The 24424-nt window shown below is 29.1% G+C and overlaps 1 protein-coding gene across 2 annotated transcripts; it reads left to right on the top strand.

Annotated features, from left to right (window-relative positions):
* The first annotated feature begins 9377 nt into the window (after positions 1-9377).
* Positions 9378-12017, top strand: LOC129910972 (pickpocket protein 28-like). 2 transcript variants are annotated; one of them, XM_055988585.1, is made up of 8 exons: positions 9378-9721; positions 9785-10027; positions 10092-10364; positions 10456-10812; positions 11160-11290; positions 11346-11592; positions 11655-11758; positions 11829-11963. In XM_055988585.1, the coding sequence occupies exons 1-8, from the start codon at positions 9561-9563 to the stop codon at positions 11843-11845; spliced, it is 1533 nt and encodes a 510-aa protein (XP_055844560.1). In that variant the 5' UTR covers positions 9378-9560; the 3' UTR covers positions 11846-11963. The 2 variants fall into 2 exon arrangements, with proteins under 2 accessions (XP_055844560.1, XP_055844559.1); XM_055988584.1 differs by having other exon boundaries at positions 11655-12017.
* The last annotated feature ends 12407 nt before the right edge of the window (positions 12018-24424 follow it).

Raw genomic sequence — 24424 nt, 5'->3', positions numbered from 1 at the left:
GGCAGTAGTAACCAAAGGCACCCAAAAATTTTCAAAAGAACCTATGCAATTTTGTTTAAATGATTTTTGAAAAATTTAAGACTGTAGTTTCTAAAAAATGAGTCATACAAACAAATTTATACTTATAGTTATGTTCTGAGGGGCTATCTTATTTTTTGTACGAATTTTTATTTTTGCATTTAAAACGTTATAGGGGTGGGTTGTAAGCACCCCAAACCGAAAAACACTTGTATGCACGAACAAATTTACAAAAATGTATTTGGATATGTTATGAATTTACTAAAACTCCTGTATAGGTACAATTAAGTAGAAAACCAATGTGGTTTAAGCCTTACAAAGGATAAAGTGTTTCCTTTGAAAAAAAAAATTATAAGCCGTTGAATAATATTTAAAATAAATATATTTTTTAATTTTCAACTAAAAAAACTGATTAATTCTTCGTTAAAAAAAGGATTTAACAAATAATCTTTTTGTTCATTTTCGTTTTAAAACCATGCTCTTTTTTGTATTTTGAATGTAGATTTTTCTGTAATCCTCAACCATCATATTTAAACTATGAAATTGAAGGTCCAACGCGCATACAAAACATATCGGTCCTCAACAACTTTTTCCATACCTAACAACCTTATTTTTTTTGTGTTTGTATTTTTTTATTTCAATTTCATGCAAATTACTTTTCTAACATCGTCCTGACAGACAGAAATGAATACCACCACGCCACCATTTAGAGAGAGACTAACAAATACAGAAACTTCCGCTCGAGTGTGTATTCTTTACAATCGTAGAGATCAAAAGGCAAAAACCCAAACATTTTTAACCCCTCACTCAAAAAAATAGAAAAACATTGCAAAACCTTCAACAAAATATCAACTACCATGAAACAGAAAAAAAAATCAAACCAAAAACTGGCTACTGCCCTTCGACCAGGTTCTAGTTGATATACCAAAAGAGGTTTTAAACAACCAAACCAGGAAATGCCGCACGAAATGCCCCCAAACGAATATAGCCATAAAATATCCTTGCCTTTGCTCCCCGAATGCAGTTATTTAGGTATTCATTATTCATTCATGCTATTCCGCCAAACTCTGGCTGGCTTCCAGAGAGTGAGTATTTTCAGCCCCGCCGCGAAACTTTCCATAATACCTTCCAACCATCCGAATACTTTGTGCCACGCGCGTTCTTCATATCTTTTGTATGAGCGCGTGATGCATTTTGTTTGGAAAAAACAGCGCCGCAGCCGCTAGCCGGCCGAAAAGGACTACGGCATTCTGTCTGCATTCATTTTTGTATGTAACCGAAATATAAGACTGGAATTTGAATCTTTTAAAAAAACCTAAACGATTCAATTCAAATTCTTACACTCTGGAAAAGAAATACTCGTCGCGGTCTGTGCATTTTGTTTCTTATTCAATAGTGCAAGTCAAAACGGATAATAGTGGAAAAATGTGACGATAGCAACATTCATAACCATTTTTGTTTTTCGAAGAATTGTCATTCAAATAATTCTCATTCGAAGAATTGTTTTTCGAAGGATTGTGATTCGAAGAATTGTCATTCGAAGAATTGTTATTCGAAGTATTTTGTCTTTCGAAGAATTGATATTCGAAGAACTGTTTTTCGATTAATTTTTCCCGATAAATTGTTTTCGACGAATTAGATACTATTCGAAAAATTGTTTTTCAAAGAACTGTCATTTCAATAATTTCCATTCGAAGAATTCTGATTCGATGAATTGTTTTTCGAAGAACTGCCACTCGAAGAATTTAGATTCGATCTGATTTGATGAATTGTTTCTGACAAATTGCCGTTCGAAAAATAATTCTCATTCGAAGAACTGTTATTCGAAGAATTGTCACTCGAAGAATTGTAATTTGAAGTATATTGTCTTTCAAAGAATTGATATTCGAAGAATTTAGATTCGATCTGATTCGATGAATATTTTTTGACAAGTTGGCGTTCTAAAAAATAATTCTCATTCAAAGAACTGTTGTTCGAAGAATTGTCATTTGAAGTATAATTATTATTGTCTATCGAAGGATTATGTTTCGATGAAATGTTTTTGACAAATTTCCATTCGAAGAACTATCATTTAAAAATTTTATATTCGAAGAATTCTTCATCGACGAATTGTTTTCAACAAATTGTCATTGGAAGAGTTGTAATTTGAATAATTTTTGTTCGAAGATTTCTTAATTGATTAATAATATTTTTTCGATGTAATTGTGTTAGAAAAATTGATCTCGATGAAATCATTGGTATGTAATGTATGTTCATCTGTTCCATCATATCTTTTAAACTACTTATCGCAATTTGACAAATGAGGTATCGTTGAAAGCGTCTTGATTACCCACTAGTTATAAGCTATGTAATACTTCATTAAATTTAATATGGCGTCTTCTAGAGGCAAAATTCAAATTCAATGTGGTTTTAATGTACAGTGGCTTTGAAATATGCTAATGAGTGAACATCACATAGCTTAATATCTGCTACTTTATAGTCGAGTTATAGTTTTCAAAGTTTATTTATTCTTAGGTACAATCATTATTATTCCTAATCGATGAGGTCCTCATTAATTTTTGACATTGAATAACAAAACAGTTTTAATCCAAAAACCGATTGACTTAAACTAAAATGCTTAAAATACAAAATTTAGTTTCATTTAAAATTCAATTGAATGCATCTGAAGGTCAATTTTGTTGCTGTTGCTCCTGCTGCTGCGGTGCACATAAATGCTAAAATGCAATGCCCACAAAATATCCTTTACCACTAGCAGCAGAACAGTCGTAATTGAATCGAATGTGTGTCCAAAATGACCACTTAATGTACAGTTATTAAGCTTACCACTATCCGGCATGAGAGAGAGCTCTATTGTAGTACCTAGTACCTCTAACCAGATGTGTGTGTTTGTATGCGTGAATGGTGGTTATACTGAATTCCTGCACTGATATGAGTACTACTTCTCCAGGATATAAGTATGTGTCCAATACAGATGCCATTCGACGATAATTTATGATTGCGAACAATTAAAACAAAAAGTTGTCACAACAAAGTGCCATTTGGGTATTATTATTTTTTTTTTTTTTTTTTTTGGAAATGTGAAAGATTTTGTCTGTGTATTTTGTTTTTTTTTTTTTTTTTTTTTTTTTTAAATTTTGTCTCGCCGGTAAATTAAGTAAATTGAAAGGAAATATTTTGAAAGGCCAATAAATTCATTGATATTGAAGAACTTTCTGTTTAAAATTTAAATGCATTTTAAGTTGGTTACATATTTTTTTTGTTTGTTTGCTGGATTTGGGGTAATTTTTTTAAATTTCATTCAGGTACTTTCGCCAAGTGACTAACCTTGGATTTTATATATGTTAAGTTCACTCTTCGTTTTCTTCTTTATCAATAAAAGGTAATAATCATTTTTATCGAAAAAAAAAACAAAATCGACTTCCATATAACAAAACTGGGTTTTATGGTTTTTCTCATAGTTCCTATAGCCATAACTGGACGAAATTGAAATGGGACCACACTCCAGGCACCAGCTTTCCAATACAAAAAGAATTATCAAAACTGGTTCATTTAGTCCAAAGTTATGAAGTAACAAACATAAAAAATAAAAAATAAAAAAAAAAATACAGACGAATTGAATACCTTCTCCTTTTTGGAAGTCGGTAAAAATATATAGAACATGAAAAAGCTTAGTATTAAAAAGTTTGCTGCTTAGGTGATTTAAATAGGTTGGTTGGCTTAGCATTTATCCGCATTTGTAAGTCGACTGAGTATCAGCGTAAAATTAAACTGGATTGTTGTTAAAAATACCGAAAAGCGAAATTCCGAAAACCCCAAATCCCGAAAACCCAAAATCCCGAAAACTCAAATTTCCCGAAAGCCCAAAATCCCAAAAATCGAGAACCCAAAATTCAGAAAACCCATAATCCCGAAAATCCAAAATGCCGAATGGGATCCCGAAATCCCGAAAAATTATATAAAATGAACAATTTGTACCAACAGCAACGTGCAGTACCATTTTGTAAAGCCATAAACTTTTTCTTGTATCTTGTTTTTAAATACAGTGCAGTTCACATGGTTAGACGCACCAATTTTCGTTTACATAAATTTCATTTTTTTGTAGGTGTGTGCAAGAATAACCAAAACAATTGTATTTATTAGAATGGTTATTTAGTGCTTAATAGAAAAATAAAAAGAAATAGTGGATGAGTGGAGTTTAACGGTACTTTTTACTCATTCTTGTCTCTGATGTAAGAAAAAGGGTCGTTTTTTTTGGTTCACATGATTAGACGCACACCTTAAATTAGTTAGTTTGGCGAGATCTATTGCGCTGATTTGATTAAATTTGGAAGATTAAGCATCAAGGAGTTATTATTTTATGATTTTTATTCAAAATCTGTAAAAAAAAAAGTTCTGAGCGCGAAAGAAAAAGGGAAAATGACGCGTTGAATTCCAAAGGTTTTTCCATAAGCACCATTGCCAAAAAAATAGGATGAAGTGACCATTTCGAGAGGAATTATTTTTTAGACAGTACCTCCAACGGTAAAAACTTCAAAGGAGGAATAAAAGAAGCTTTAACACCTCAGGAAAAAATAAAATGTACAAAAAAAGCGTCGAAAACAGCTCTATCCCCGAGCAAAATTAATGAAAAAGCTAGGATAACGGCAAAAACATAAACTTATCGATGAACTTTTTTGAATGCTGAATATCCTTGATTAAAATAAAACTTAAAAATAGTCTTTTAAAAACACCGTATGAAAGAAACAGCGGATGGAGATCGCACGTCTTCACATAACGTGGAAACAAGTTTTTGAAGTTTTTTTAAATTGGCGAAATGTGCTTTTTTCTAATGAAAAAGAGTTTAATTCGAATTATTCTCATGGGTATTACCACTACTTTCACGATTTTCACAAGGAAGAAAAGTTTTTGACACTTCACCATTCAAGAAAAAGAGGAGTAATGGTTTTGGGAGCCATTTAATATTACATTCGATTTGGTTTACGTTTCAAACCGCTCATTTTTTCAAACGGTGTTTTTTAAAGACTATTTTTAAGTTTTATTTTAATCAAGGATATTCAGCATTCAAAAAAGTTCATCGATAAGTTTATGTTTTTGCCGTTATCCTAGCTTTTTCTTTAATTTTGCTCGGGGATAGAGCTGTTTTCGACGCTTTTTTTATACATTTTATTTTTTCCTGAGGTGTTAAAGCTTCTATTGTTCTTCCTTTGAAGTTTTTACCGTTTGAGGCACTGTCTAAAAAATAATTCCTCTCGAAATGGTCACTTCATCCTTTTTTTTTTGGCAATGGTGCTTATGAAAAAACCTTTGGAATCCAACGCGTCATTTTCCCTTTTTCTTTCGCGCTTAGAACTTTTTTTTTACAGATTTTGAATAAAAATCATAAAATAATAACTCCTTGATGCTTAATCTTCCAAATTTAATCAAATCAGCGCAATAGATCTCGCCAAACTAACTAATTTAAGGTGTGCGTCTAATCATGTGAACCAAAAAAAACGACCCTTTTTCTTACATCAGAGACAAGAATGAGTAAAAAGTACCGTTAAACTCCACTCATCCACTATTTCTTTTTATTTTTCTATTAAGCACTAAATAACCATTCTAATAAATACAATTGTTTTGGTTATTCTTGCACACACCTACAAAAAAATGAAATTTATGTAAACGAAAATTGGTGCGTCTAACCATGTGAACCGCACTGTAATTCTGTTTAATACACTTGTTTTTGAAAATTTAATTTTCAAAAAAATACATACATATATATGGCTTTCGTAAAAATTTTTTTTTTTAAATATCGGAAAAAACACAACATTTTTGGATCCAGTTTTCTGTTTTTTTATTTTCACAAATAAGGGCATTGAATTTTGAAAACTACATATAATTTCAGAAAAAAATTTGTTTGAAAATATTTCTTTTACCTTTTTCCAAAGTTTAGACTTTTTTTATTTATTCTATCACGTCTAGTTTTTTAGCTACAGTCATCACTATTTTCGCTACAAACTCCCAAAAACAAATTATTTCAATTAAGTTTTTTATATGTTTAGTCAAAAATATATATTTTTCCTTAATTTGATGCTGTTTTTAAGTTCAAAACAGACGACACAAACTGGAACTTGGTTCAAAAAACCAATAATTACTTTGGAAAAAACCAAGCCAGATTTTGAAGTATTTATCATAAATTTCTTTGTTCAATACTTCGAAAAAAAAAAATAATTTTGAAAAAAAATAAGTACACTAAGGACATTTTAATATGGCATTTCGAAATTGCATAACTAATTTGACGTCAATTGTACTTAAAACAACGCGTTTTTGACTTGTTCATATTAAAGTATTTCGAAAACGTGACGTGCCAATGAAATTTTGATTTCGCATTCGAACTCAGCAGCATAGCCGTAGCTAGGATTTCATTTCGGGGGGGGGGGGGGGGGGGGGTTACCTCAGACTGAAAAAATTTTTTTTTTAAGATTCACAAAACTTTTTTATCAACTATAGGCGTGTTTTTGCTATTACTCAGTTGCTACTCATTTTTGATTTGATTCGCAAAACAATAATAAAAATTACACAAGTAAGTATTTGTTTTTATTGTTTTTCGAATAAAATAAAAAAATCAGTAGCTACTGAGTTGAAGAAAAAACACGCCTTATATGTAACTGCAGTCGATTCTTAATTCCGCTAAAGCAAATAGTCATTAGAACTGTGTCAGAGCGAAAAACTTGTCAATATCCTTTTTAAGTATTTTTTAGGAGAGAAATTCATAGTTAAAAGTTTAAAATAGCTCTGCTTACCGTAGAAGAATTTAAGAATGTACCGAATATAAAATGGCCGAATATTCGGCGGCATCTCTAGTTTAAATTGGTACAAGGAGTAATAAGATGTTTGATATAAATTGCGAGCGTTAGCGAGCAAGAAAATTTTTTTGAAGAAATAAATTTGAACCATTATTAGGCTTTATACAAAAAATTATTTCGCACAATTTTATATATAAAAACATTGAAAAATGAAATTTTTCTCCCACTAAAATTTTGTAGCAAAAAATTGAAATATTCTATTGTATCAATTTAGTTCTAAATTAAATCGGGAATACTTAAAATTAAAAATTTTAAATAATCCAAGTTGCTTGGCATGAGCTAATTTTCTAATTTGAAACAATTTGATAAATAGAAAGCTAAAAATATAACGAAAAATTTTACATAGGTACTCTCTGAAATAAAAGGATAAGATGTCGGAAAGACTTAAATAGATTTAACGGTAATATTTCAAAAACGAGATGTGATCGAATATTTTTATCTTCGGATTCGAGTTCAGCAACCCTTTGAAAAAGTATAGCTTACCCTCGACATCAAAAACCTTGTAGATAAATACTTGTGTTATTTAAAGGGTTCTTAAAAAAAACATTTTAAGGTGTTTACATAGTGCTTTAGGAAATGATCAAAGAGGTAAAAACTAGTTTTTTGAAAATCCCTTACCAAACGTTGTAATGGACCACAAAATTGTTGTTTTTCCTTATAAAAACTTCATCGACAGCTTCTTAAACGATACGAAATTGGTAGAGACTTTTGGGGAGATTTTCGGGATCGGGTCAAAATTCTGGCTTCAAAATTCTGCTTTTCAAAATTCTGCTTTTTTAACGAAAATTCTGTTTTTCAAAATTCTGCTTTTCAAAATTCTGCCAGCATTATTCTTGAACAAAAAATTCTGCCAATTCTGTTTTTTTTATAGCATATGCGCTGACTAAAGAAAAATACGCCTCATTAATGTAATTCAACATTGGTACTTTCCCAAATTTTTTTATTTGAGTGTCGCAAATATTTTTCAAATAAAATCTATAACTTATTGGAACCCATCGGTTGTTTGATACAAAATATTCCTTTTAAAAAATTTTGAATTATTTTCGGAAATGTTTAGTATTAAAAACCTGTTCTTAATTTTTTCAAATTTATTTATTTATAAAAAGAAAATTAATATACATTCAAAGAATAACAAATTATGTAGGTAAGTTATCAAATAAGCAGATAGTTTTTCAAGAAGATGATTTTACAGAAGTCTGCAAAAAATTAAAGAACGGTTTGGAAAATGTTAAAAAGCGCGCGCTTTTTAACATTTTCCAAACCCTTTTTTAATTTTTTGCAGAATTTTGAAAAACAGAATTATGAAAAGCAGAATTCTGAAAAACAGAATTTTGAAAAGCAGAATTTTGAAAGCAGAATTTTGTAAAGCAGAATTTTGAAAGCAGGATTTTGACTCCGGCAGAATTTTGACCCCAACCCGAGATTTTCTGATACACAGAGAAAAATATGACCCGCTAAAAACTAACAGATTGCCATATTGTTTTACCGTCCATACATTTCATAAGGAAATCTTATTAAAATCACCGATTAATAAGGTTTTTTTAAAGAGATTTCTTATTATTTTTATAGAGAAAATCTTATTAAAATTTGACTGAAAAGTTGATTTTTTTTGCAAATTAGCACTAGAACAAAAATCGCGATCAATATTTTCATGGCAGGTTGGTTCAGGTGGTAAGGTGGACGACTAATGATTTGAAGTCTCCAGTTCGATTCCCAGCCTGGTCATGTTTTTTTTTATTTTTTTGCAGATTTGAAAACAATAAGGAAAACCCGATTGTTTTAATAAGGTTTCCTTCTTGGATGAAAACCATAGAGAAATCTTATTGTTTTTGTTCTATTTTATGTGGTCTATTTTTCTCTGTGTAGGTAATTAAATTACTAAAATACAAAAACAAACCATTTAGTACTGCAAATATTAGACTTATAGGTATTTTTTTATACTATATCTTTTGATTTTCTGAAAAAAAAAATTTCGGGGGGGGTTAAACCCCCAAACCCCCCCCCCCCCCCCCCCCCCCTAAATACGGCTATGCTCAGCAGTTGCCGACCAGTGTTATCAAAACTATTCTAATCAAACTTTGTTTTAAGTTTTTCTCAAAAAATTCGGATACCTAGTAGAAATATGGCGTTGTAATTTTTTTTTCGAAAACTGATATTTCTTATCATTTAAAATAATATTGTTTGAATTCAAATTTTCAAAAAAAAAAAATGATTTATGACGATCGTTAAAATTCCAATGATAAGCTAATATTTATGAGCAAGTACGTGTGACCCAGTCGTGCATTTTATTTATTATTCTTCATTTTGTAAATTTGAATTTTACTTTATTTTTTCATAATTGCATGTTTTTTTTTTTTAAGCTAATTAGAATCTCGTTGCCACACGTCTATGTACAAAGCTTATCGTGATACAACAAACTTCAATCAATTTGATTATATTTTAATAACATAGAAACAAACTATACAATTTTTAAAGCGAAAAACATACATAATAAGTAAGTATCTATAAGTAAAACATGAAATATTCAACAGCAATTTTCTCGATGGCTATGTAAATTTGAATTCAGAAAAAAAAACATTACTTCTTACGATTTTGAATTGTTCATTGTTCAAGTTGAAACATAACCTTGTTTTAGGAAGAACAGAGTTTACCAGAGCTGCGTTCGGAAAAAGTGATTGAAAATTTTGTTCTGACAAAATGACTTTTTTTAAAGATAAAAAAATCATAAGTCCTGATTTAATTACCCAAATTCGAACCAACTTTCAAGCTTTCAAAAACATAGTCATCGAATATTTCGAAGAAAGTTCAATTCATGGCTTCAAATATATCGGAGAACGAAAACGGCCATTCTTCGATAGGTAATTTCTTGAGACTTCATTCACAAACATATTGTTTTTTTTTTTTGTGTTTTTTTTTTTCAGAATCATTTGGCTATTTGCTGTCATTATTTCAATATCTTTGTGCTACTATCTAATTGGAAATATTTTCAATCAACGCACCAAAACTCCTGTCCTTGTAACATTCAATGAGAAAGTAACACCCGTTTGGGATATTCCATTTCCAACAGTCACAATATGCCCCGAGACAAAATATCACACAAGTCTCTTCAATTATACAGAAATTTTTTATAAATTTCAATACGAACAAAATGTCACATTAGAGGAGTAAGAATATTAAAAAATATAAAGTCAAACTAGTTAAACTTTTTAAATTTGTTTGTTGTTAAAGGACTTTTATGTGGGATGCAATTGCACAAACATGTATATTATCTAGTTTTTTTAATTACCAACCACATTCGGCCTTCACCAAATCATCAGATCTAATCAAAGCTATGTTGACTGTAGCTCCCACATTAGATGAGACTTTATCAGGGTGCTCTTGGAAAAAATACAACGAACGCGTGAACGAATCATGTCAAGCACTATTTGATACTATTTTGACTAATGAAGGAATTTGTTTTACGTTTAATTCGCTTAAATCTAAATATTATTCACCAGAATTGTAAGTTTCCACTCTACAATAATTAAAAGTTAATGAATTTTCAATACAAAAATCTCTCTCCTCTCTCTCTCTCTCCCTCTAAAAAATTAAGGCTCAAAATACGCAAAGCAGATTTTATCGGTACCCGATTTGAAAATAATGAAGAAATAAAATGGGATTTAGAAAATGGCTATGACCCAAAAGCTAATGAAGATGCTTTTCCATATCGTGTTTTAGATGCTGGAGACGTGCAAAGTCTTGTTGCAACTCTGGCAGATCGAATAGAAGACAAACAAGAAATATGTAGAAATTATGTTCAAGGTTTTAAAATACTGTTTCACACTCCCGGTGATGACGTACAAATACTGTCGAAGAATTATGTTTCTGTTCCCTTGGATCAATCCGTTTCGATTACAATCACGCCGAAGGTGGTCACATCTGATGACTTGCGTCATTATACTCCAGAAGAGTATGTAACCAAGTTACAGACACAAATTCTGAATACAGAAACGCAGAACCAAAATCCGGAGAACTGAAAACTCAAAATCCCGAAAACCTTAAAAATATCCCAAAAACCTTAATTCTGAATGGTCACAATCCTGAAAAAAATTCGAAAATCCAAAATCCCCCAAACCCAAATTCTCGATAAACGAAAATTCCGAGATATTTTGGATTTTTGGGATTTTTCGTTTCGGGGTTTTTGGGTGTTCTGTATTTTTGAGATTTAAGGTTTTCGATATTCTGTGACTTCAACCCTAACAAACCTTTAAATAAATATTACATTTGTTTGGTTTTTAACTATCTTCTTGTATTTAGACGCCAATGTTATTATCAGAATGAACCGAAGTTGATGTATTTCACAGTCTACACTCAGGCCAATTGTGAATTGGAATGGCTGAATAATGCTACCCTATTAGAATGTGGATGTATCAAAATTGGAATGCCAAGTAAGAAAATATGTATACATATTTGTATAAAAAATAAATTAAAAACTTTTTTTAGGAAATACTACTCATCGCGTTTGTGGATACGAAAATGGTTATTGCGTTGATCTTGTTACAAGCCACCATAGCACTTTGGCATTTAGAAGAGAAAAAAATATGGAATTGGAGAGTGAAAATTATTGTCTACCAACATGCTTCAGCATTGAGTATAATGCAGAAATTAAACATCAAAATAAAATAGATTATGCTCATATATTGAAAACTAATATAGACCCTTACTCCAATTTTACATACAATTATTCAAAGTAAGTACATTTTTTTAAGTTGACAAAAATGGTTTTAATTTCTTTTGTTTTTTTATTTTTAGAACTCGAATAAGTCAAGTAAGAATTCACTTCAAATATCATCAATTCAATGGTTTGAAGCGATCCGAATTGTATAGTACAACCGATTTAATTGCAAATTGTGGAGGTTTGTTGGGACTTTTTATGGGTGTTTCGATTTTGAGTTTAGTCGAATTGGTATACTTTTTTACATTGAGATTATGGACAAATTTGAAAAATAATACTAAAATACAAGACGATAAAAGCAAAGGAAATGCTCTTTGGGCTCGTCCAATTTGCCACCCAAAGATTTTTAAAATCCATCAGTCGAAACCGAATTCAAGTATTCGGTTTAGAAAACAAAAATCAAAACAATAGGTATTGAGTTTTGATTATGCGAGTATTTATGCTGGGTAAGTCTGATTTGGCTTATAAGAATATGCTGATCAAAAAATAAATAGGTACTAATTTTATGAATTTTTTTTTTAGAAATACTCTAAGAAAGAACAACATATTTTTGGATTGGATTTATATTTAATTGCATGTTGGTACATTTTAAACATAAAAAATAAAAAAAAATATATTTCAATTATCTTTAAATATAAAATAAAATCCACTTGCTTGCTTTATTGGAGAAGAATGCTTTAAATAAATAAACTATTTCTGCAAAACATTCATAATTAAGTGTCTTTTGTGTTTGGTTTTTTATTTTTTTAAGAAATTTTATAAAAACTTAGGAAATAATAAGAAAACATTATTTAAGTTTAAAAAAAATATGTTATTAAATGGTTTTAATCGTAATTTAACTTTTTATATAACAAAACAATATTTTTCTCAATTTTGAGGTGATTCTTTTTCTTAAAGTTTTTTTTTTTATAAGAAAATTTAAATAAAAAAAATTTAAGTAGGAAAAAAAATATATGGGAGTAAGGGACAATCTTCCATCGTTTAAGCGATAAATGCAATTTTATTACAAACTGACTTCAAACGCAAACAAATATTTTGAACACAACGGCAACACCTACAATATTTACAGACACGTTTTTAAAAAGCCAGAATTTCGTTTCTATCTGTAAAATTTAAATTCACTAAATATAGCATATAGTTAAATTATTATTATTATTATTATTAATCAAATGTTTTTTAAAGAATAGTCCTCAACTCAAAATTTTGGTAAAAAAAAACATTATTAAAAAGTTTTCATTGGCTTTTTTCAAACTTTTTCGTAGCAAAATATGAATTTATTTAAAAAAAATTTTTGGTCATAAATATTATCAGTTGATTTCCGAAGAGGAAAAGGTAATATATGTCACAGTTTTGAAAAAAAAAAAAAATATAAAAATTACTTCAATTTCATCGGATTTTCTTAATAAAAACTGAAATATTTAAATGTTGAACTTAAAAAAAAAAAAAATAAGTTAATTTTTTTTCAAAACTTCTATTAAAAACAAGTTCTTCGAAAATGAAATACTTTTAAATTTTTTCAAAAACCATAAAACTTATTGACATTTCCATTTATAATTTCAAATCATAATAAATGTGGCCAAAAAAAATTTGAAAATAAATGCATTTTATATTAAGAAAAAGTTTTAAAAACGACATGTTAAAATTTTTCCAATAATTTTTTTTTTTTTTTTTCAAAAATCTGAGTTCAATTAGTATTCTTTCAAAAGCCCTTCATTCAATTAACTTAATTTTAATTTTACAAATATGACTAAGCTTTTTGCTTTTTAAAAATGTATATTTAAATGTTGTAGGTATTGCCGTTGTGTTCAAATATTTTTTTTTTTTTTTCAATTAATAAGAAAATTGCATCTATCGCTTGAACAATGAAAGATTGTCCCTCACTCCTTTATATTTTTTTCCTTAAATCTTTTATACAATCTTTTGGCATCAATTAATCACAAAAATCTTCAATTAAACTTAAAAAATCAAAACGGCAACACCGGCAATTTTTAATCTATAGACTTTAAAATCTAAAACATCAAAATCTAAGTTGTTCGGCCGGGTTCCCTAATATTGCCAATTTTTGAGCTTTAGTTATTGCACTACTTATTAAAATCAAAGAACATTTTTGTATATAAATTGCAAGAGTTTTGGTGTAAAAATCTAAAAAACCTAGCTTAAAAATAAAAAAAAAAAATATTTTTGAGAACTGTTTTTAGTACGATTATGATCTTTTTTTTTTAATAGGTATTACAAAATTCGAAAACTTTCGGAAATCGGTTTCTTGACTCAATTTTTTTTTGTACTTTGAGGAAAGCAAAAGCACTTAGAATAAACTGAACTGAAATTTAATCTTAGACTATTTAAGAAACATTTTTAAAATAGATAATATCTTAATTGCTTTCATATTGCAAAAAAAAACAAGTACAAAAAACTAAAAATTAAAAAATAAAAATAATTTCAAGACTTGATTCTGAAACACCCTGTCAACAAATTTTATTGAAACCAACGGCGTATACAAGGGGGGGTCACGGGGTCATGGCCCCCCCCCCCAAGAACTCAAAACTTAAACAATAATTTTGTATGTTATCTATTATATATATTAAAGTTTGGTTTTGTGTACGTTCGCTAACCGGCCACACTGACTGACTTATTTTCTTAATTTCTTTTTTAAATCAAAGAGCCATAAGAGGAGAATGTTTAAGGCAAACAAAAATTTAAGATTTTATAGGGTAAATAGGGGTAACACGACATTGAAAAAAGAGGCTTTTTTCTAAACGGTAAGTCGTAAAGAGTTGACTTTTTTTTTAAATGATAGACAAATTTATTCAATAGTTAAAAAAGGTATTGAAAAAATTCAAAAAAATTTCAAAACCAAGTTGTGAGGGTTTTTTTTGCAGTCATAGACCTTCGACAAAAGACTAATTAGAGGTACGCAAAATTTTGCACAGAAATTTGAGTTACACCATAAGAAAGATATTTCAAAAAAAAATTAGGGGTCTAAAACGGATTTTTTTCATAGGCCCTGTATTTTGAAATAAAAATTTTTGAAAAAAAACCTAATTTTTGAGTAGTCTTTTATTTTTTTGGAATTTTTAAAAGTCTGCAAAAAATCTCAAATTTATAGGAAATATCGGTTTTAATCATGCGCATGCATGTACAAACTCTTGAATTTTTAAATCGATTTTTGACCGAATAACGGGAAAAACAATTTTTTTTTGTCCCAAGTTTTTTGGCCGTTTTTAACAGTTTTTTATTTTTATCTTTTTTTCTTCAATAGATAAATTAATGAAATTTACAGTGTAGATAGATAATAGGCAAGACTATATTTGTACAAAGTTTCAATTAATTTTGTAATGACAAATTTGAAATATCGGTAAAATAAAACTCTATTTTTCAACACGTTACATCTTTTGATCTGGAGCTTAAAAAAATTTGATTTATCTTTATTGAGCATCCTGATAATATTACCTTTCATTTGATGTATCACACATAACGCTACATTAACTACAAGCTTCACAATGGTAAATTAAAAAACTTAAAAAACGTTTTTAACATAGGCCACTTTTTTTTAAATGGGGCAAAGAACACGACAGTTTGCGATTTTTTTGCCATTGGAATTTAAGGAACAAATAAATAGAATGAAGGTCCTTTTTTTATTTTTTTTTTTTTTTTTTTTTTTTTTTTGATAAAAAATTTGAATATATTTTGGCTGTACTATACTTCCACTTCCAAAAAAAAAACCATCACAGTTCCTTGAATTTTCCAGCAGAAGTAGCATTACTTATTTATTCAATTGACAAACTTACCACATTCAATTCAATTTAGTGCTCATTGTTTGGCCACAAATAAATGTATTGAATTAAATTGTAAAAGATTGTCTTTGGTTTTGTGCGAGAAGCCTATGATTTTCAATCTTTTAAATTTATGCAAATTGATGGATTTACTTTTATATCTCTTTCACAATAATTTGAATTAAAATTGAAAAAAGGCCAAATCCTATATTTTCGTCTTTTTAAAAATTTAGGATATTATTAAAACCATTTTGCTTGATAATAAACTACTAACCAAATAGAATTTTATTTACATAAATAAAATAAATTTTGATAGATTTTCAAAATATTTTCGACATCAGAAAAACAAACAAAAATTCAATTGAAAATTAAATAAAACAAATCAACAATAATATAAATGAACGACATGCAGTGTAGATATACTATAGTATGTCTATTTGATTGTTGGAGCAAATAACAAATCAAATAAATACAATTGAGGTCCTAGAAAACACCATCATCATCATCATCATAGTAGTACAATCTATCTACTATACATGTATAACAGTAAACATTTGTTCTTCTAATTAACTTAATTCACTTTGATTTCCATTTAATATTACCCCCATAGTTGTTTGTCTAAGAAAAGCAGAACTAGGCACTCTCTATACTCTACTCTCATCTCATATCGTATCATCATCTTCTACAGATTCATCAAGGATTGCATTAGAAATGAATCTCCTATTCTATCCGTATCCTTCCACACTTCTATACAACTTCTCATTCTCGTAGAACTCAAAATGTGTCTATAATTTGGATGGATGCCTAGGAAAACTTTCTGTAACAATTGATTCCATTCATAATGTATTTATATAAAGATACACACACAAATACACTGTTATAGAAGAGTCCTGTGAAGTGCGTTTACTTGTGTATGCTATAAAGATGAGGAAAGGATATACCTATTCTGCAATTGCCGCTGATGCTGTTGACACTAATCCGTTGCATTGTAATGTTTACCCGGAACGGAATCAAACTTACAGATTAGTTTGACTTTCGAATGCGTTACGGGTTCTATATACGTATACATTAGAAAGTAAGTTTACTGTTATAATGGAGATTGAAATTTCTTGAGGGTGAGAGGAAGATGATGGATGATTCTTGCCGGTGGCGATGGCGGCGAGCGTGTATCCTGAAATTCTGTGTTTGCTATTCTTTATTATATCACTTCGTTGAGGGTATACCAACAACAATGGGGAAAATATATTTTTTTTTATCTTTTTTCTCGAAGTGTTACTTTTGGACGCGTTTCAGGCGCGTTTTAGACGCGTTTCAGACGCGTTTTGGGCGCGTTTTGGGCGCGTTTCAGAAGCGTTTGAGACGCGTTTTGGGCGCATTTTAGACGCGTTTCGGACAGTAAAATCTGTAATTGGTCCCAAAGAGCCAATGATTCATTTTATTTTTGGTTTTGATGACAAATTAAACGTTTATACTTAAGTTCTTAGACATTTTTTTAACGAAACATTGGCTTTTTGGGACCAATTACAGATTTTACTGTCTCTTCGAAAAAAAACACCCTTTCACCAAAATTTTGTTTTTTTATGAAAACTCTTTATTCTTGCTTTCTATCTCAAAATCAATGTTTTTACCAAATTTCATTAGGGTGACCCATCATTTTTGTTTTCACTCAAAAAAAAAACACCCTCTTAACCATGATATTTTTATAGGCACTTTAGATTCTTGTTTCTTATCTTAAAAGTAACATAATTGCTAAATTTCAATAGGGTACCACTAATATTACTCTAATATTACACACTTTTTCAAATATACCCATATTTTCTTTACTTCTAAAAAAAACACCCTTTCACATATAGACGTAATTCCCATGGTAACGAGAACATAATTTAATGAATTTCGTAAGGGTACCATTTATACCATTGATTTTATCAGACTTATCGAGGATTTTTTCCTATTTCCCAAAAAAAAAAAACACCCTTTAACCTAAAATATTTGTATAGACTGTTCGGGTTCTTGGTTTCTGTTATAAATAAAACATTTTTACCAATTTTCATTGGTGTAACAATTTTTTCCATCATTTCTTAAGAAAAAAAAACACCCTTTCATTCAGAGAAAATTTTGTAAACTTTATAGATTCTTAATTCTTATTCCAACCAAAACATTTACACCAAGTTTTAAAAATTAATAAAATTTAAGTCAGCTGCTTTGATACCTTCCTCACACACAACTCAACTCAACACAAAAAAAAAACACCCTTTCACCAAAAATAATTTTAAGAACTTTATGAATCCTTTGTCCCTGCTTTATCTAAAACCTTCATGTCGATTTTTGTCACATGGCTTTCGGTTATATTTTACTTGTTGAAGTCAAAAAACAAGAACTTTTGTTTTTAATCGGCAATAACTTTTCTTAGAGCAATCGTATTGACTTTATTTTTATGTCATTTAGATTCAACATCAAAAAATACTTTGAAAACATGTGTCATATGATGATGTTCGACAAACAATTTTTTTCAGTATGTTTTAATTTCAATACAACTATTTTTTTAAGGGAAATACTGCAATTTTTTTTTTGTATCCCTTAATTTTTTCACCTACTTTAAAAGCTGTTAAAAAACTACAAAACCTCTTTTAATATATTTTATAATATAACCAAGAACTATATGACGAATAGGAATAATAGAAAATTCCTTAAGGCTTTAAGTAAAATATATAAAAAAATATGTAATTTTTTTGCTTGCGGCTCATGGGCTGAAACATCACCATTTCGCCATCTCTAAAGTCGTGAATTAATTTCTATTGCAAAAGAAATAAATCCACGTCCACACAAACTTCACTCTTCTGTCTTTTTTTTTCATCGTCGTCTGCCACTTATCTCTCCTTCTTCTTCTCCATCTTGATTCTTGTGGAATTTTTAATCACACATTTTTCCATTAATTACACTTTATAAGAAGCCAAACCTATCACTCCACTATTCTACGTAGATGTGGTCACAAAAAGGAGGTTGTAAAAATTTCTCAAGAAAGGAAAAAAAAATCAGATTCTAGGGTATTTTTTAGTTCGGATTATGTGGTAAGCTGGTTTAAAGTTTATGAAAATTTTTTCAACTTATCCTCTCATTATCAATTCATTCGCGAGCGTTTTAAAGGATAATCTTTAAAAGGAAAAAAAACGCATTTTGAATCAATTTCAGGAAAAAAAATTATTTCAACTGTTAGAATCACGTAACTTTAGATATTGCCTATGCATAAGGACTTCTTTCCTCTGTGAACAAAAAAAAAAAAAAATTCAAATTGAATTCATCCCTCTGCCTCCACCTTCCCATGTTGATTTATGGAGACATTTGTTTCAATTCAAACTATACACGACGACGAGAAAAGAACACCATAAGAAGTTGAAACAAACGAGCTTCCTAACAAGGTTAATTTCATTGATCATCCCCGACACCGGTCATTTGTCTTTGAAGAGGGTTGGTTAAAGGGGGGTTGTGTGATGGTTGTTATTTGTGCACTTGTGAACCCCATTTAAAAAGGGAGATATTGTCGAATAGTCAATAGGGTAGTTTCTTTCTTTCTATTTTTTTGATAATCCGTTGTGGTGAAAAAAAAAAACCGAAAATGAAAAAAAAGGATGAATATGTTACCCAGGACCTGAAGTTCAAGAGTTCGTGAAATGCTATCAGCTATCATTTCGTTCGTGATGTTGCGGACGGATGTGTTACACAAGCCCAGAATCCTTGTCTGGCTATATCGGAGAGCATCAATCAAGGAAGGTTGTTTTGTTTTTTTTTTGTTGGGTTGTTTGTTGGGTATGTCACTCTCCTGAAGCAACAGTCATGTTTCTGTCGGGAGGTGAAGGCATGGTATTGGTGACGTTCAAGGTTCATTGATTTGCAGTTTTATTTTATTTTTTTTTTTTTCATCTTTCGATGCGGTTTTGTTCTTCTGTGGAACATTGTGACCAAAAATGTGAGAAAATTAAAATTCGTTGAAAAAAGTTTCAATCGTTAGAGAGAGTTTTGTGATTTTCTTTTTTGTGTCTTTTTTTAGTAGAAACCGAGGATTAACGATGGCTTGATTCGTATTTTTTTTTTTTTTCAAGTGTCCTTGTATTTTTTATTAGGTAAAATACCTAAATAAAATATTTTGGTAAAAATCTGTAGTTTGCAATAATGCTTTTATAAGAATTAAAATAATTCAGTTTTTATGACGAAGGAATTGTTCTTAAGGAAACACCTCTACATCAGAACCTACCTAAGATCTGTCATAAATATAGAAATATCATTCCAAATATATCATTGCAAATGTTATTTTATAATAGATTAAAGTATAACCATTCTATGTCAACTAAAATATATGAAAATATATTGATAAAAATGTCCATTTATTTTTTTAAAAATTCACTGTTCCAAAGGGACAGCTTTTTAGGCACTAAATAGTATTTTGGCCCCTATACAAAAAAAAAAAACTTATGAAAAACGTTTTTGGATTAAAAAATAAATATTTTTTTCATAACTTAAACTTGGATTAAAAAATAAATATTTTTTTCATAACTTAAAGAGAAAAACTAAATTTGTTAGTATTTTTATTTTTATTTTATATATAAAAAAATATTTTTTCTAAATAACGGCTCTGAAAATTATATTTTAATTTTTTTTTTTTTTTTTTGCTACAAATCCTATAAGGTTTTCTTAAAACAACATTACAACGATTTTGTCAAAGGAAAATTAGATTTTATACAATGCTTACTTTTGATGAAATTCTTCCGAAATTCATTACCATACGTTTTTTCATTCATTAAACGTTTTTTTTATTATTTCTGAATTTCTTCCATGCAACGAATTCAATTTCAACGAATAATATTTGAACAGAAGCATTGATATAGCTTAAATCAACTATAAAATGTTGAAAATATTAGTTTTTGGAGGGATCGGGTCAAAATTCTGATTTTCAAAATTCTGCCTTTTTAGCGAAAATTCTGTTTTTCAAAATTCTGCTTTTTTTCTATTCTGTTTTTTCAAAATTCTGCTTTTCAAAATTCTGCCAGCATTATATTTGAACAAAAAAATTCTGCCAGTTCTGTTTTTTTTTTCATAGCATATGCACTGGCTAAAGAAAAATAAACCTCATTAACTTAATTCAACATTGGTACTTTCCTAATTTTTTTTTATTTAAGTGTCGCAAATATTTTTTGAATTCCATTTACTGACTTTCTTTTAAATAAAATATGTAAAATAATTGGAACCGATGTTATTTGATACAAAATATTCCTTTTCTTATTCAAATTTTTGAATATTCATCTTTATTAGATAAATTAATAAATTTTTAATTATTTTCGGAAATGTTTTATATTAAAAACCTTCTCTTAATATTTTCAAATTTATTCATTTATAAAACAAAAATTAATACGCATTTAAAAAATGACAAATTTTCAAAAAGTTGATTTTACAGAATTCTGCAATAAATAAAAAAAGGGTTTGGAAAATGTTAAAAAGTGTGCGCTTTTTAACATTTCCAAACCCTTTTTTAATTTATTGTAGAATTTTGAAAAGCAGAATTATGAAAAGCAGAATTTTGAAAAAACAGAATTTTGAAAAGCAGAATTTTGAAAGCAGAATTTTTATAAAAGAATTTTGACCCCAACCCGTTTTTGGATTTTTTTTTTTGCTTTTTTTTTTAATATGGATGAAAACTAAGATCTTTTAAAAAGTAAGTTTAACGACTTGCGTCGTAATAAATGAAATTAAATTATCCAATTTTATTTGCTTTTCTAAAAAAAAAAAAAACCGATCAAAAATATTTTTTTCGTTTTTGGCAATTTTTTTCAGCAGCTAAGGTTTTCTTCATCACTTTAAACCAAATAATTGCTGGATTGAAATTTTTAAGCAACAAAAGTTTTTTCATCAAGAACCCACGTTGATTGAAAATTAGTTAAAAAAAATTAAAGTTGCATTTCGATCTAAACAAAATTCGAGCTTAAAAATGTATATTTTCAAAAAATTTTATCAAAATCCAACTACTTTCGTTAAATCAAGAAAAAGTGTTAGAATTTCAAAATATTTTATGTTAAAGGTGACTAAATTGCATTATATCAAATAATAATATTTTACAATGAAAATATCTTACCAAACTTACTTGGTACTGCAAACACTGAAAAAAAAAAACAAATCATGTGTGCAATTCACACGTGTTAGAAGTGAAACCTTAAAAAATCATTTTTCTTGCAAAGAAAATCGAAATTTCAAAATGAGACTACGGTACTTTATTCACTGATGGCTGATCTGATCATCATCGGCAACAGATCTCCACAGGTGATTTGAGGTATTTTTAAATTTTTTTCAATTTAAGATTGTGTAACTTTTAGAGCACGTACCGTTATGTGTGAAATATTAAATAAAAGGTTATGTTATCAGCATGCGTATTAAAGTTAAATCAAATTTGTAAGTGCACTAGATCAAAAGATATAACGTGTGTAGAAAAAGAACATTTTTTTACTGTTATCTCAGAATTTTGAATATGAAATTAATTGAAATTTTGTACATTCATAGTTTATTTAATTACCTATCTACTGTACAAATTTTATTCATCTATCTTTTGAAACAAAAACGTTATAACAAGTTGAATGTTCGTGTCGCGTTTTCGTTTCATCTTGTTTCAAATCACTACGATACTAAAGAAGTTTTCACTTCAAAAACTCATTTTTAATGAAAGTTAATTTTGTAGAAATTTATAAAATAAATTATTGTAAAAGTGTTTGTTGTGCACTCCAACAAAGACGTTTACCATAGGAGGATGCCCAAACCGACGCGACGCAGCGTATATTTTCATAGTACTCATACACATCCTATGCGGTTGGCATTGTCAGATTTTTGTCAGGCGATAACAATATTTGCATGTGATGCAGACAGTAAGTATGTTTAACATTATATGGGGACAAATATTGTCTCTTTATACGTAAAAGTCCTTTCCACAGGTCCTTTCCTGTACTCTGTTACTCTGTTTGATGATGAAAAAAAACTCGTTAAACACAAAAACACACTTAATAAAGTCCAACGAAAATATGTATATTTCAAAGTTAAAACAACGTTAATTTTTGTTTAATTTTGTTGACTCTCATAATGGTAACTCAGGTAAATGAAAAAAATAGGTAATCAAGAAATTAACTTCACTAAAGAGTGTTCTACCAACATACAAAAATTCAAAAAATAGGTCCAAACAAAATGGCTAACAAAAACAGTTTCAAGACACCAAAAAAAAACTCCATAACTCTTATCAAACAGTTTCAATTCTAAAATTATCATCTCAAATATATAAACATGATATTTCCATCAACCCCTTTTCACCACTTAAATCCTCAATTTGCATAATTTAAAGCTTCTCGAAGCGCATTCATTCGTCAAAAAAAAAATCGAAACAAAATATATTCCCACTTGCACCTCATTCACACATTACCCACGAGTATTAATACCAAAGTCAATCCACCTAAAGTCGACATGTAATCGGGGTGTAAAAAATGATTGCCACACAGCAACATGTGTTATAATTGATACTCTGCTTTTATAAAACCCGTAATGTGTTCGCCATTGATTTCGAGTGAATAAATCGACAACGACGAACGCCAGCAGTGCCATCTATATCCTTATCCATTCACCCATCCATCCATCTATCCGTGTAAAACGGATATATGTTATACTGTAACTGAAGCTGGAGACTGGGGATATCCATCCCCATCCTCCATTGGCGTTCATGTCACTTTACTTCTTCATCCATATCCACATACGGAACAAGTTGACATGCAACAGATTGTTGGATCGGAAATAAAGTTGACACATTTGCATACCTAATAAAATTTTCATGTGGAGTTATTGGTTGGTTTTTCTTCTTTTTTCATTGTTATTTTTATGCATGTTTTTCGAACCCCCAACCCTTATTTTTGGGTGTCAAATTGTGTGAGAATTGTATTTATATATTTTTTTTTTTTATTATTATTATTTCCGTGAGCTATTGCAGTATCACTCGAAAGTTAAACAAATTTATTGGAATTTTATTGGTGTTGACTTTTTGGAGGTCGCGCACGAAGCACATCAGCCAGCCAGAGCACCACAAGTCCGTAATAGAGAAGCGGATTTTTGTATATAAAAATAATGTTCTCCGGTGTATCGAATGTGAAATAAATATGTTGACACATATTGTAATTGAATATTGACGTGATAGCACAGAAACACACACACGGAATTACAAGTAAAAAAATATGTAGATGGATGGAGTTATGATTTTTTTTTTTTTTTTATTTATGGAAACCAAGTTAGACATCAAAATAATATTGTTTTCGAAAAAAAATTTTGATAGATAGTGGAATTTTATAGGTTAAATGAGTTATCATTGATTTGACATATTTTAACTTATGGCAAGTTTGTAGTAACGGTTTAGATTGGTCCATTTTTTTTTCCAATTCCGCAAGATAGTTTGTATTCTATTAGTTTAAAGCTTGCAAGTCAAGTATTTTGGAAAAAAGAAGGTCTTTTTAAGACTTGTTAGATTTTAATTAAAGAAGGTTATTCAAGGACCTGTTCGAATCCTTGTATTTCTAAGCCTTGTATTTTTAAGCCCTTTCGGACCCAGCGTTACTCTCATGTAACATACAATTTTAAAAAATTCGTAAGAAATATTCCATCAAATAATTTTTTAGGTTTCGATGGCTTAATTGAAAGCTAATAATGCATAGTTACTGGATTATTATAAAAAAATAGTCAAATATCATACATTTAATTTTTTTAATCGAAAAAAAGACTGAAATTTAATTTTTTTTTTGCAGAATTTTTTTTATATGTATATGGTCATAATATTGAGAAAAAGATATAACAAATGTTAATCCAGAGAGTGTTTTGTTTTTTGGCTTAGAAGAAGTAGCATACATTATTGTTCCTACAAAAAGTTATTTTCTCCGTTATCCGACTTTTTTTGGTGGTTATAGACAGTGCATGTTACTTACATGTAACTTGAGGGTAACACATTAGTTTTGCAATTATTTATTATTTTGGAAAATAACTTTTTGGTGTTCATATTTATTAGTTGTGAT

This window comes from Episyrphus balteatus, chromosome 2 (assembly GCF_945859705.1).
Source record: "Episyrphus balteatus chromosome 2, idEpiBalt1.1, whole genome shotgun sequence".
NCBI lineage: Eukaryota > Metazoa > Arthropoda > Insecta > Diptera > Syrphidae > Episyrphus > Episyrphus balteatus.
This window is presented reverse-complemented; position numbering and strand designations above follow the sequence as displayed.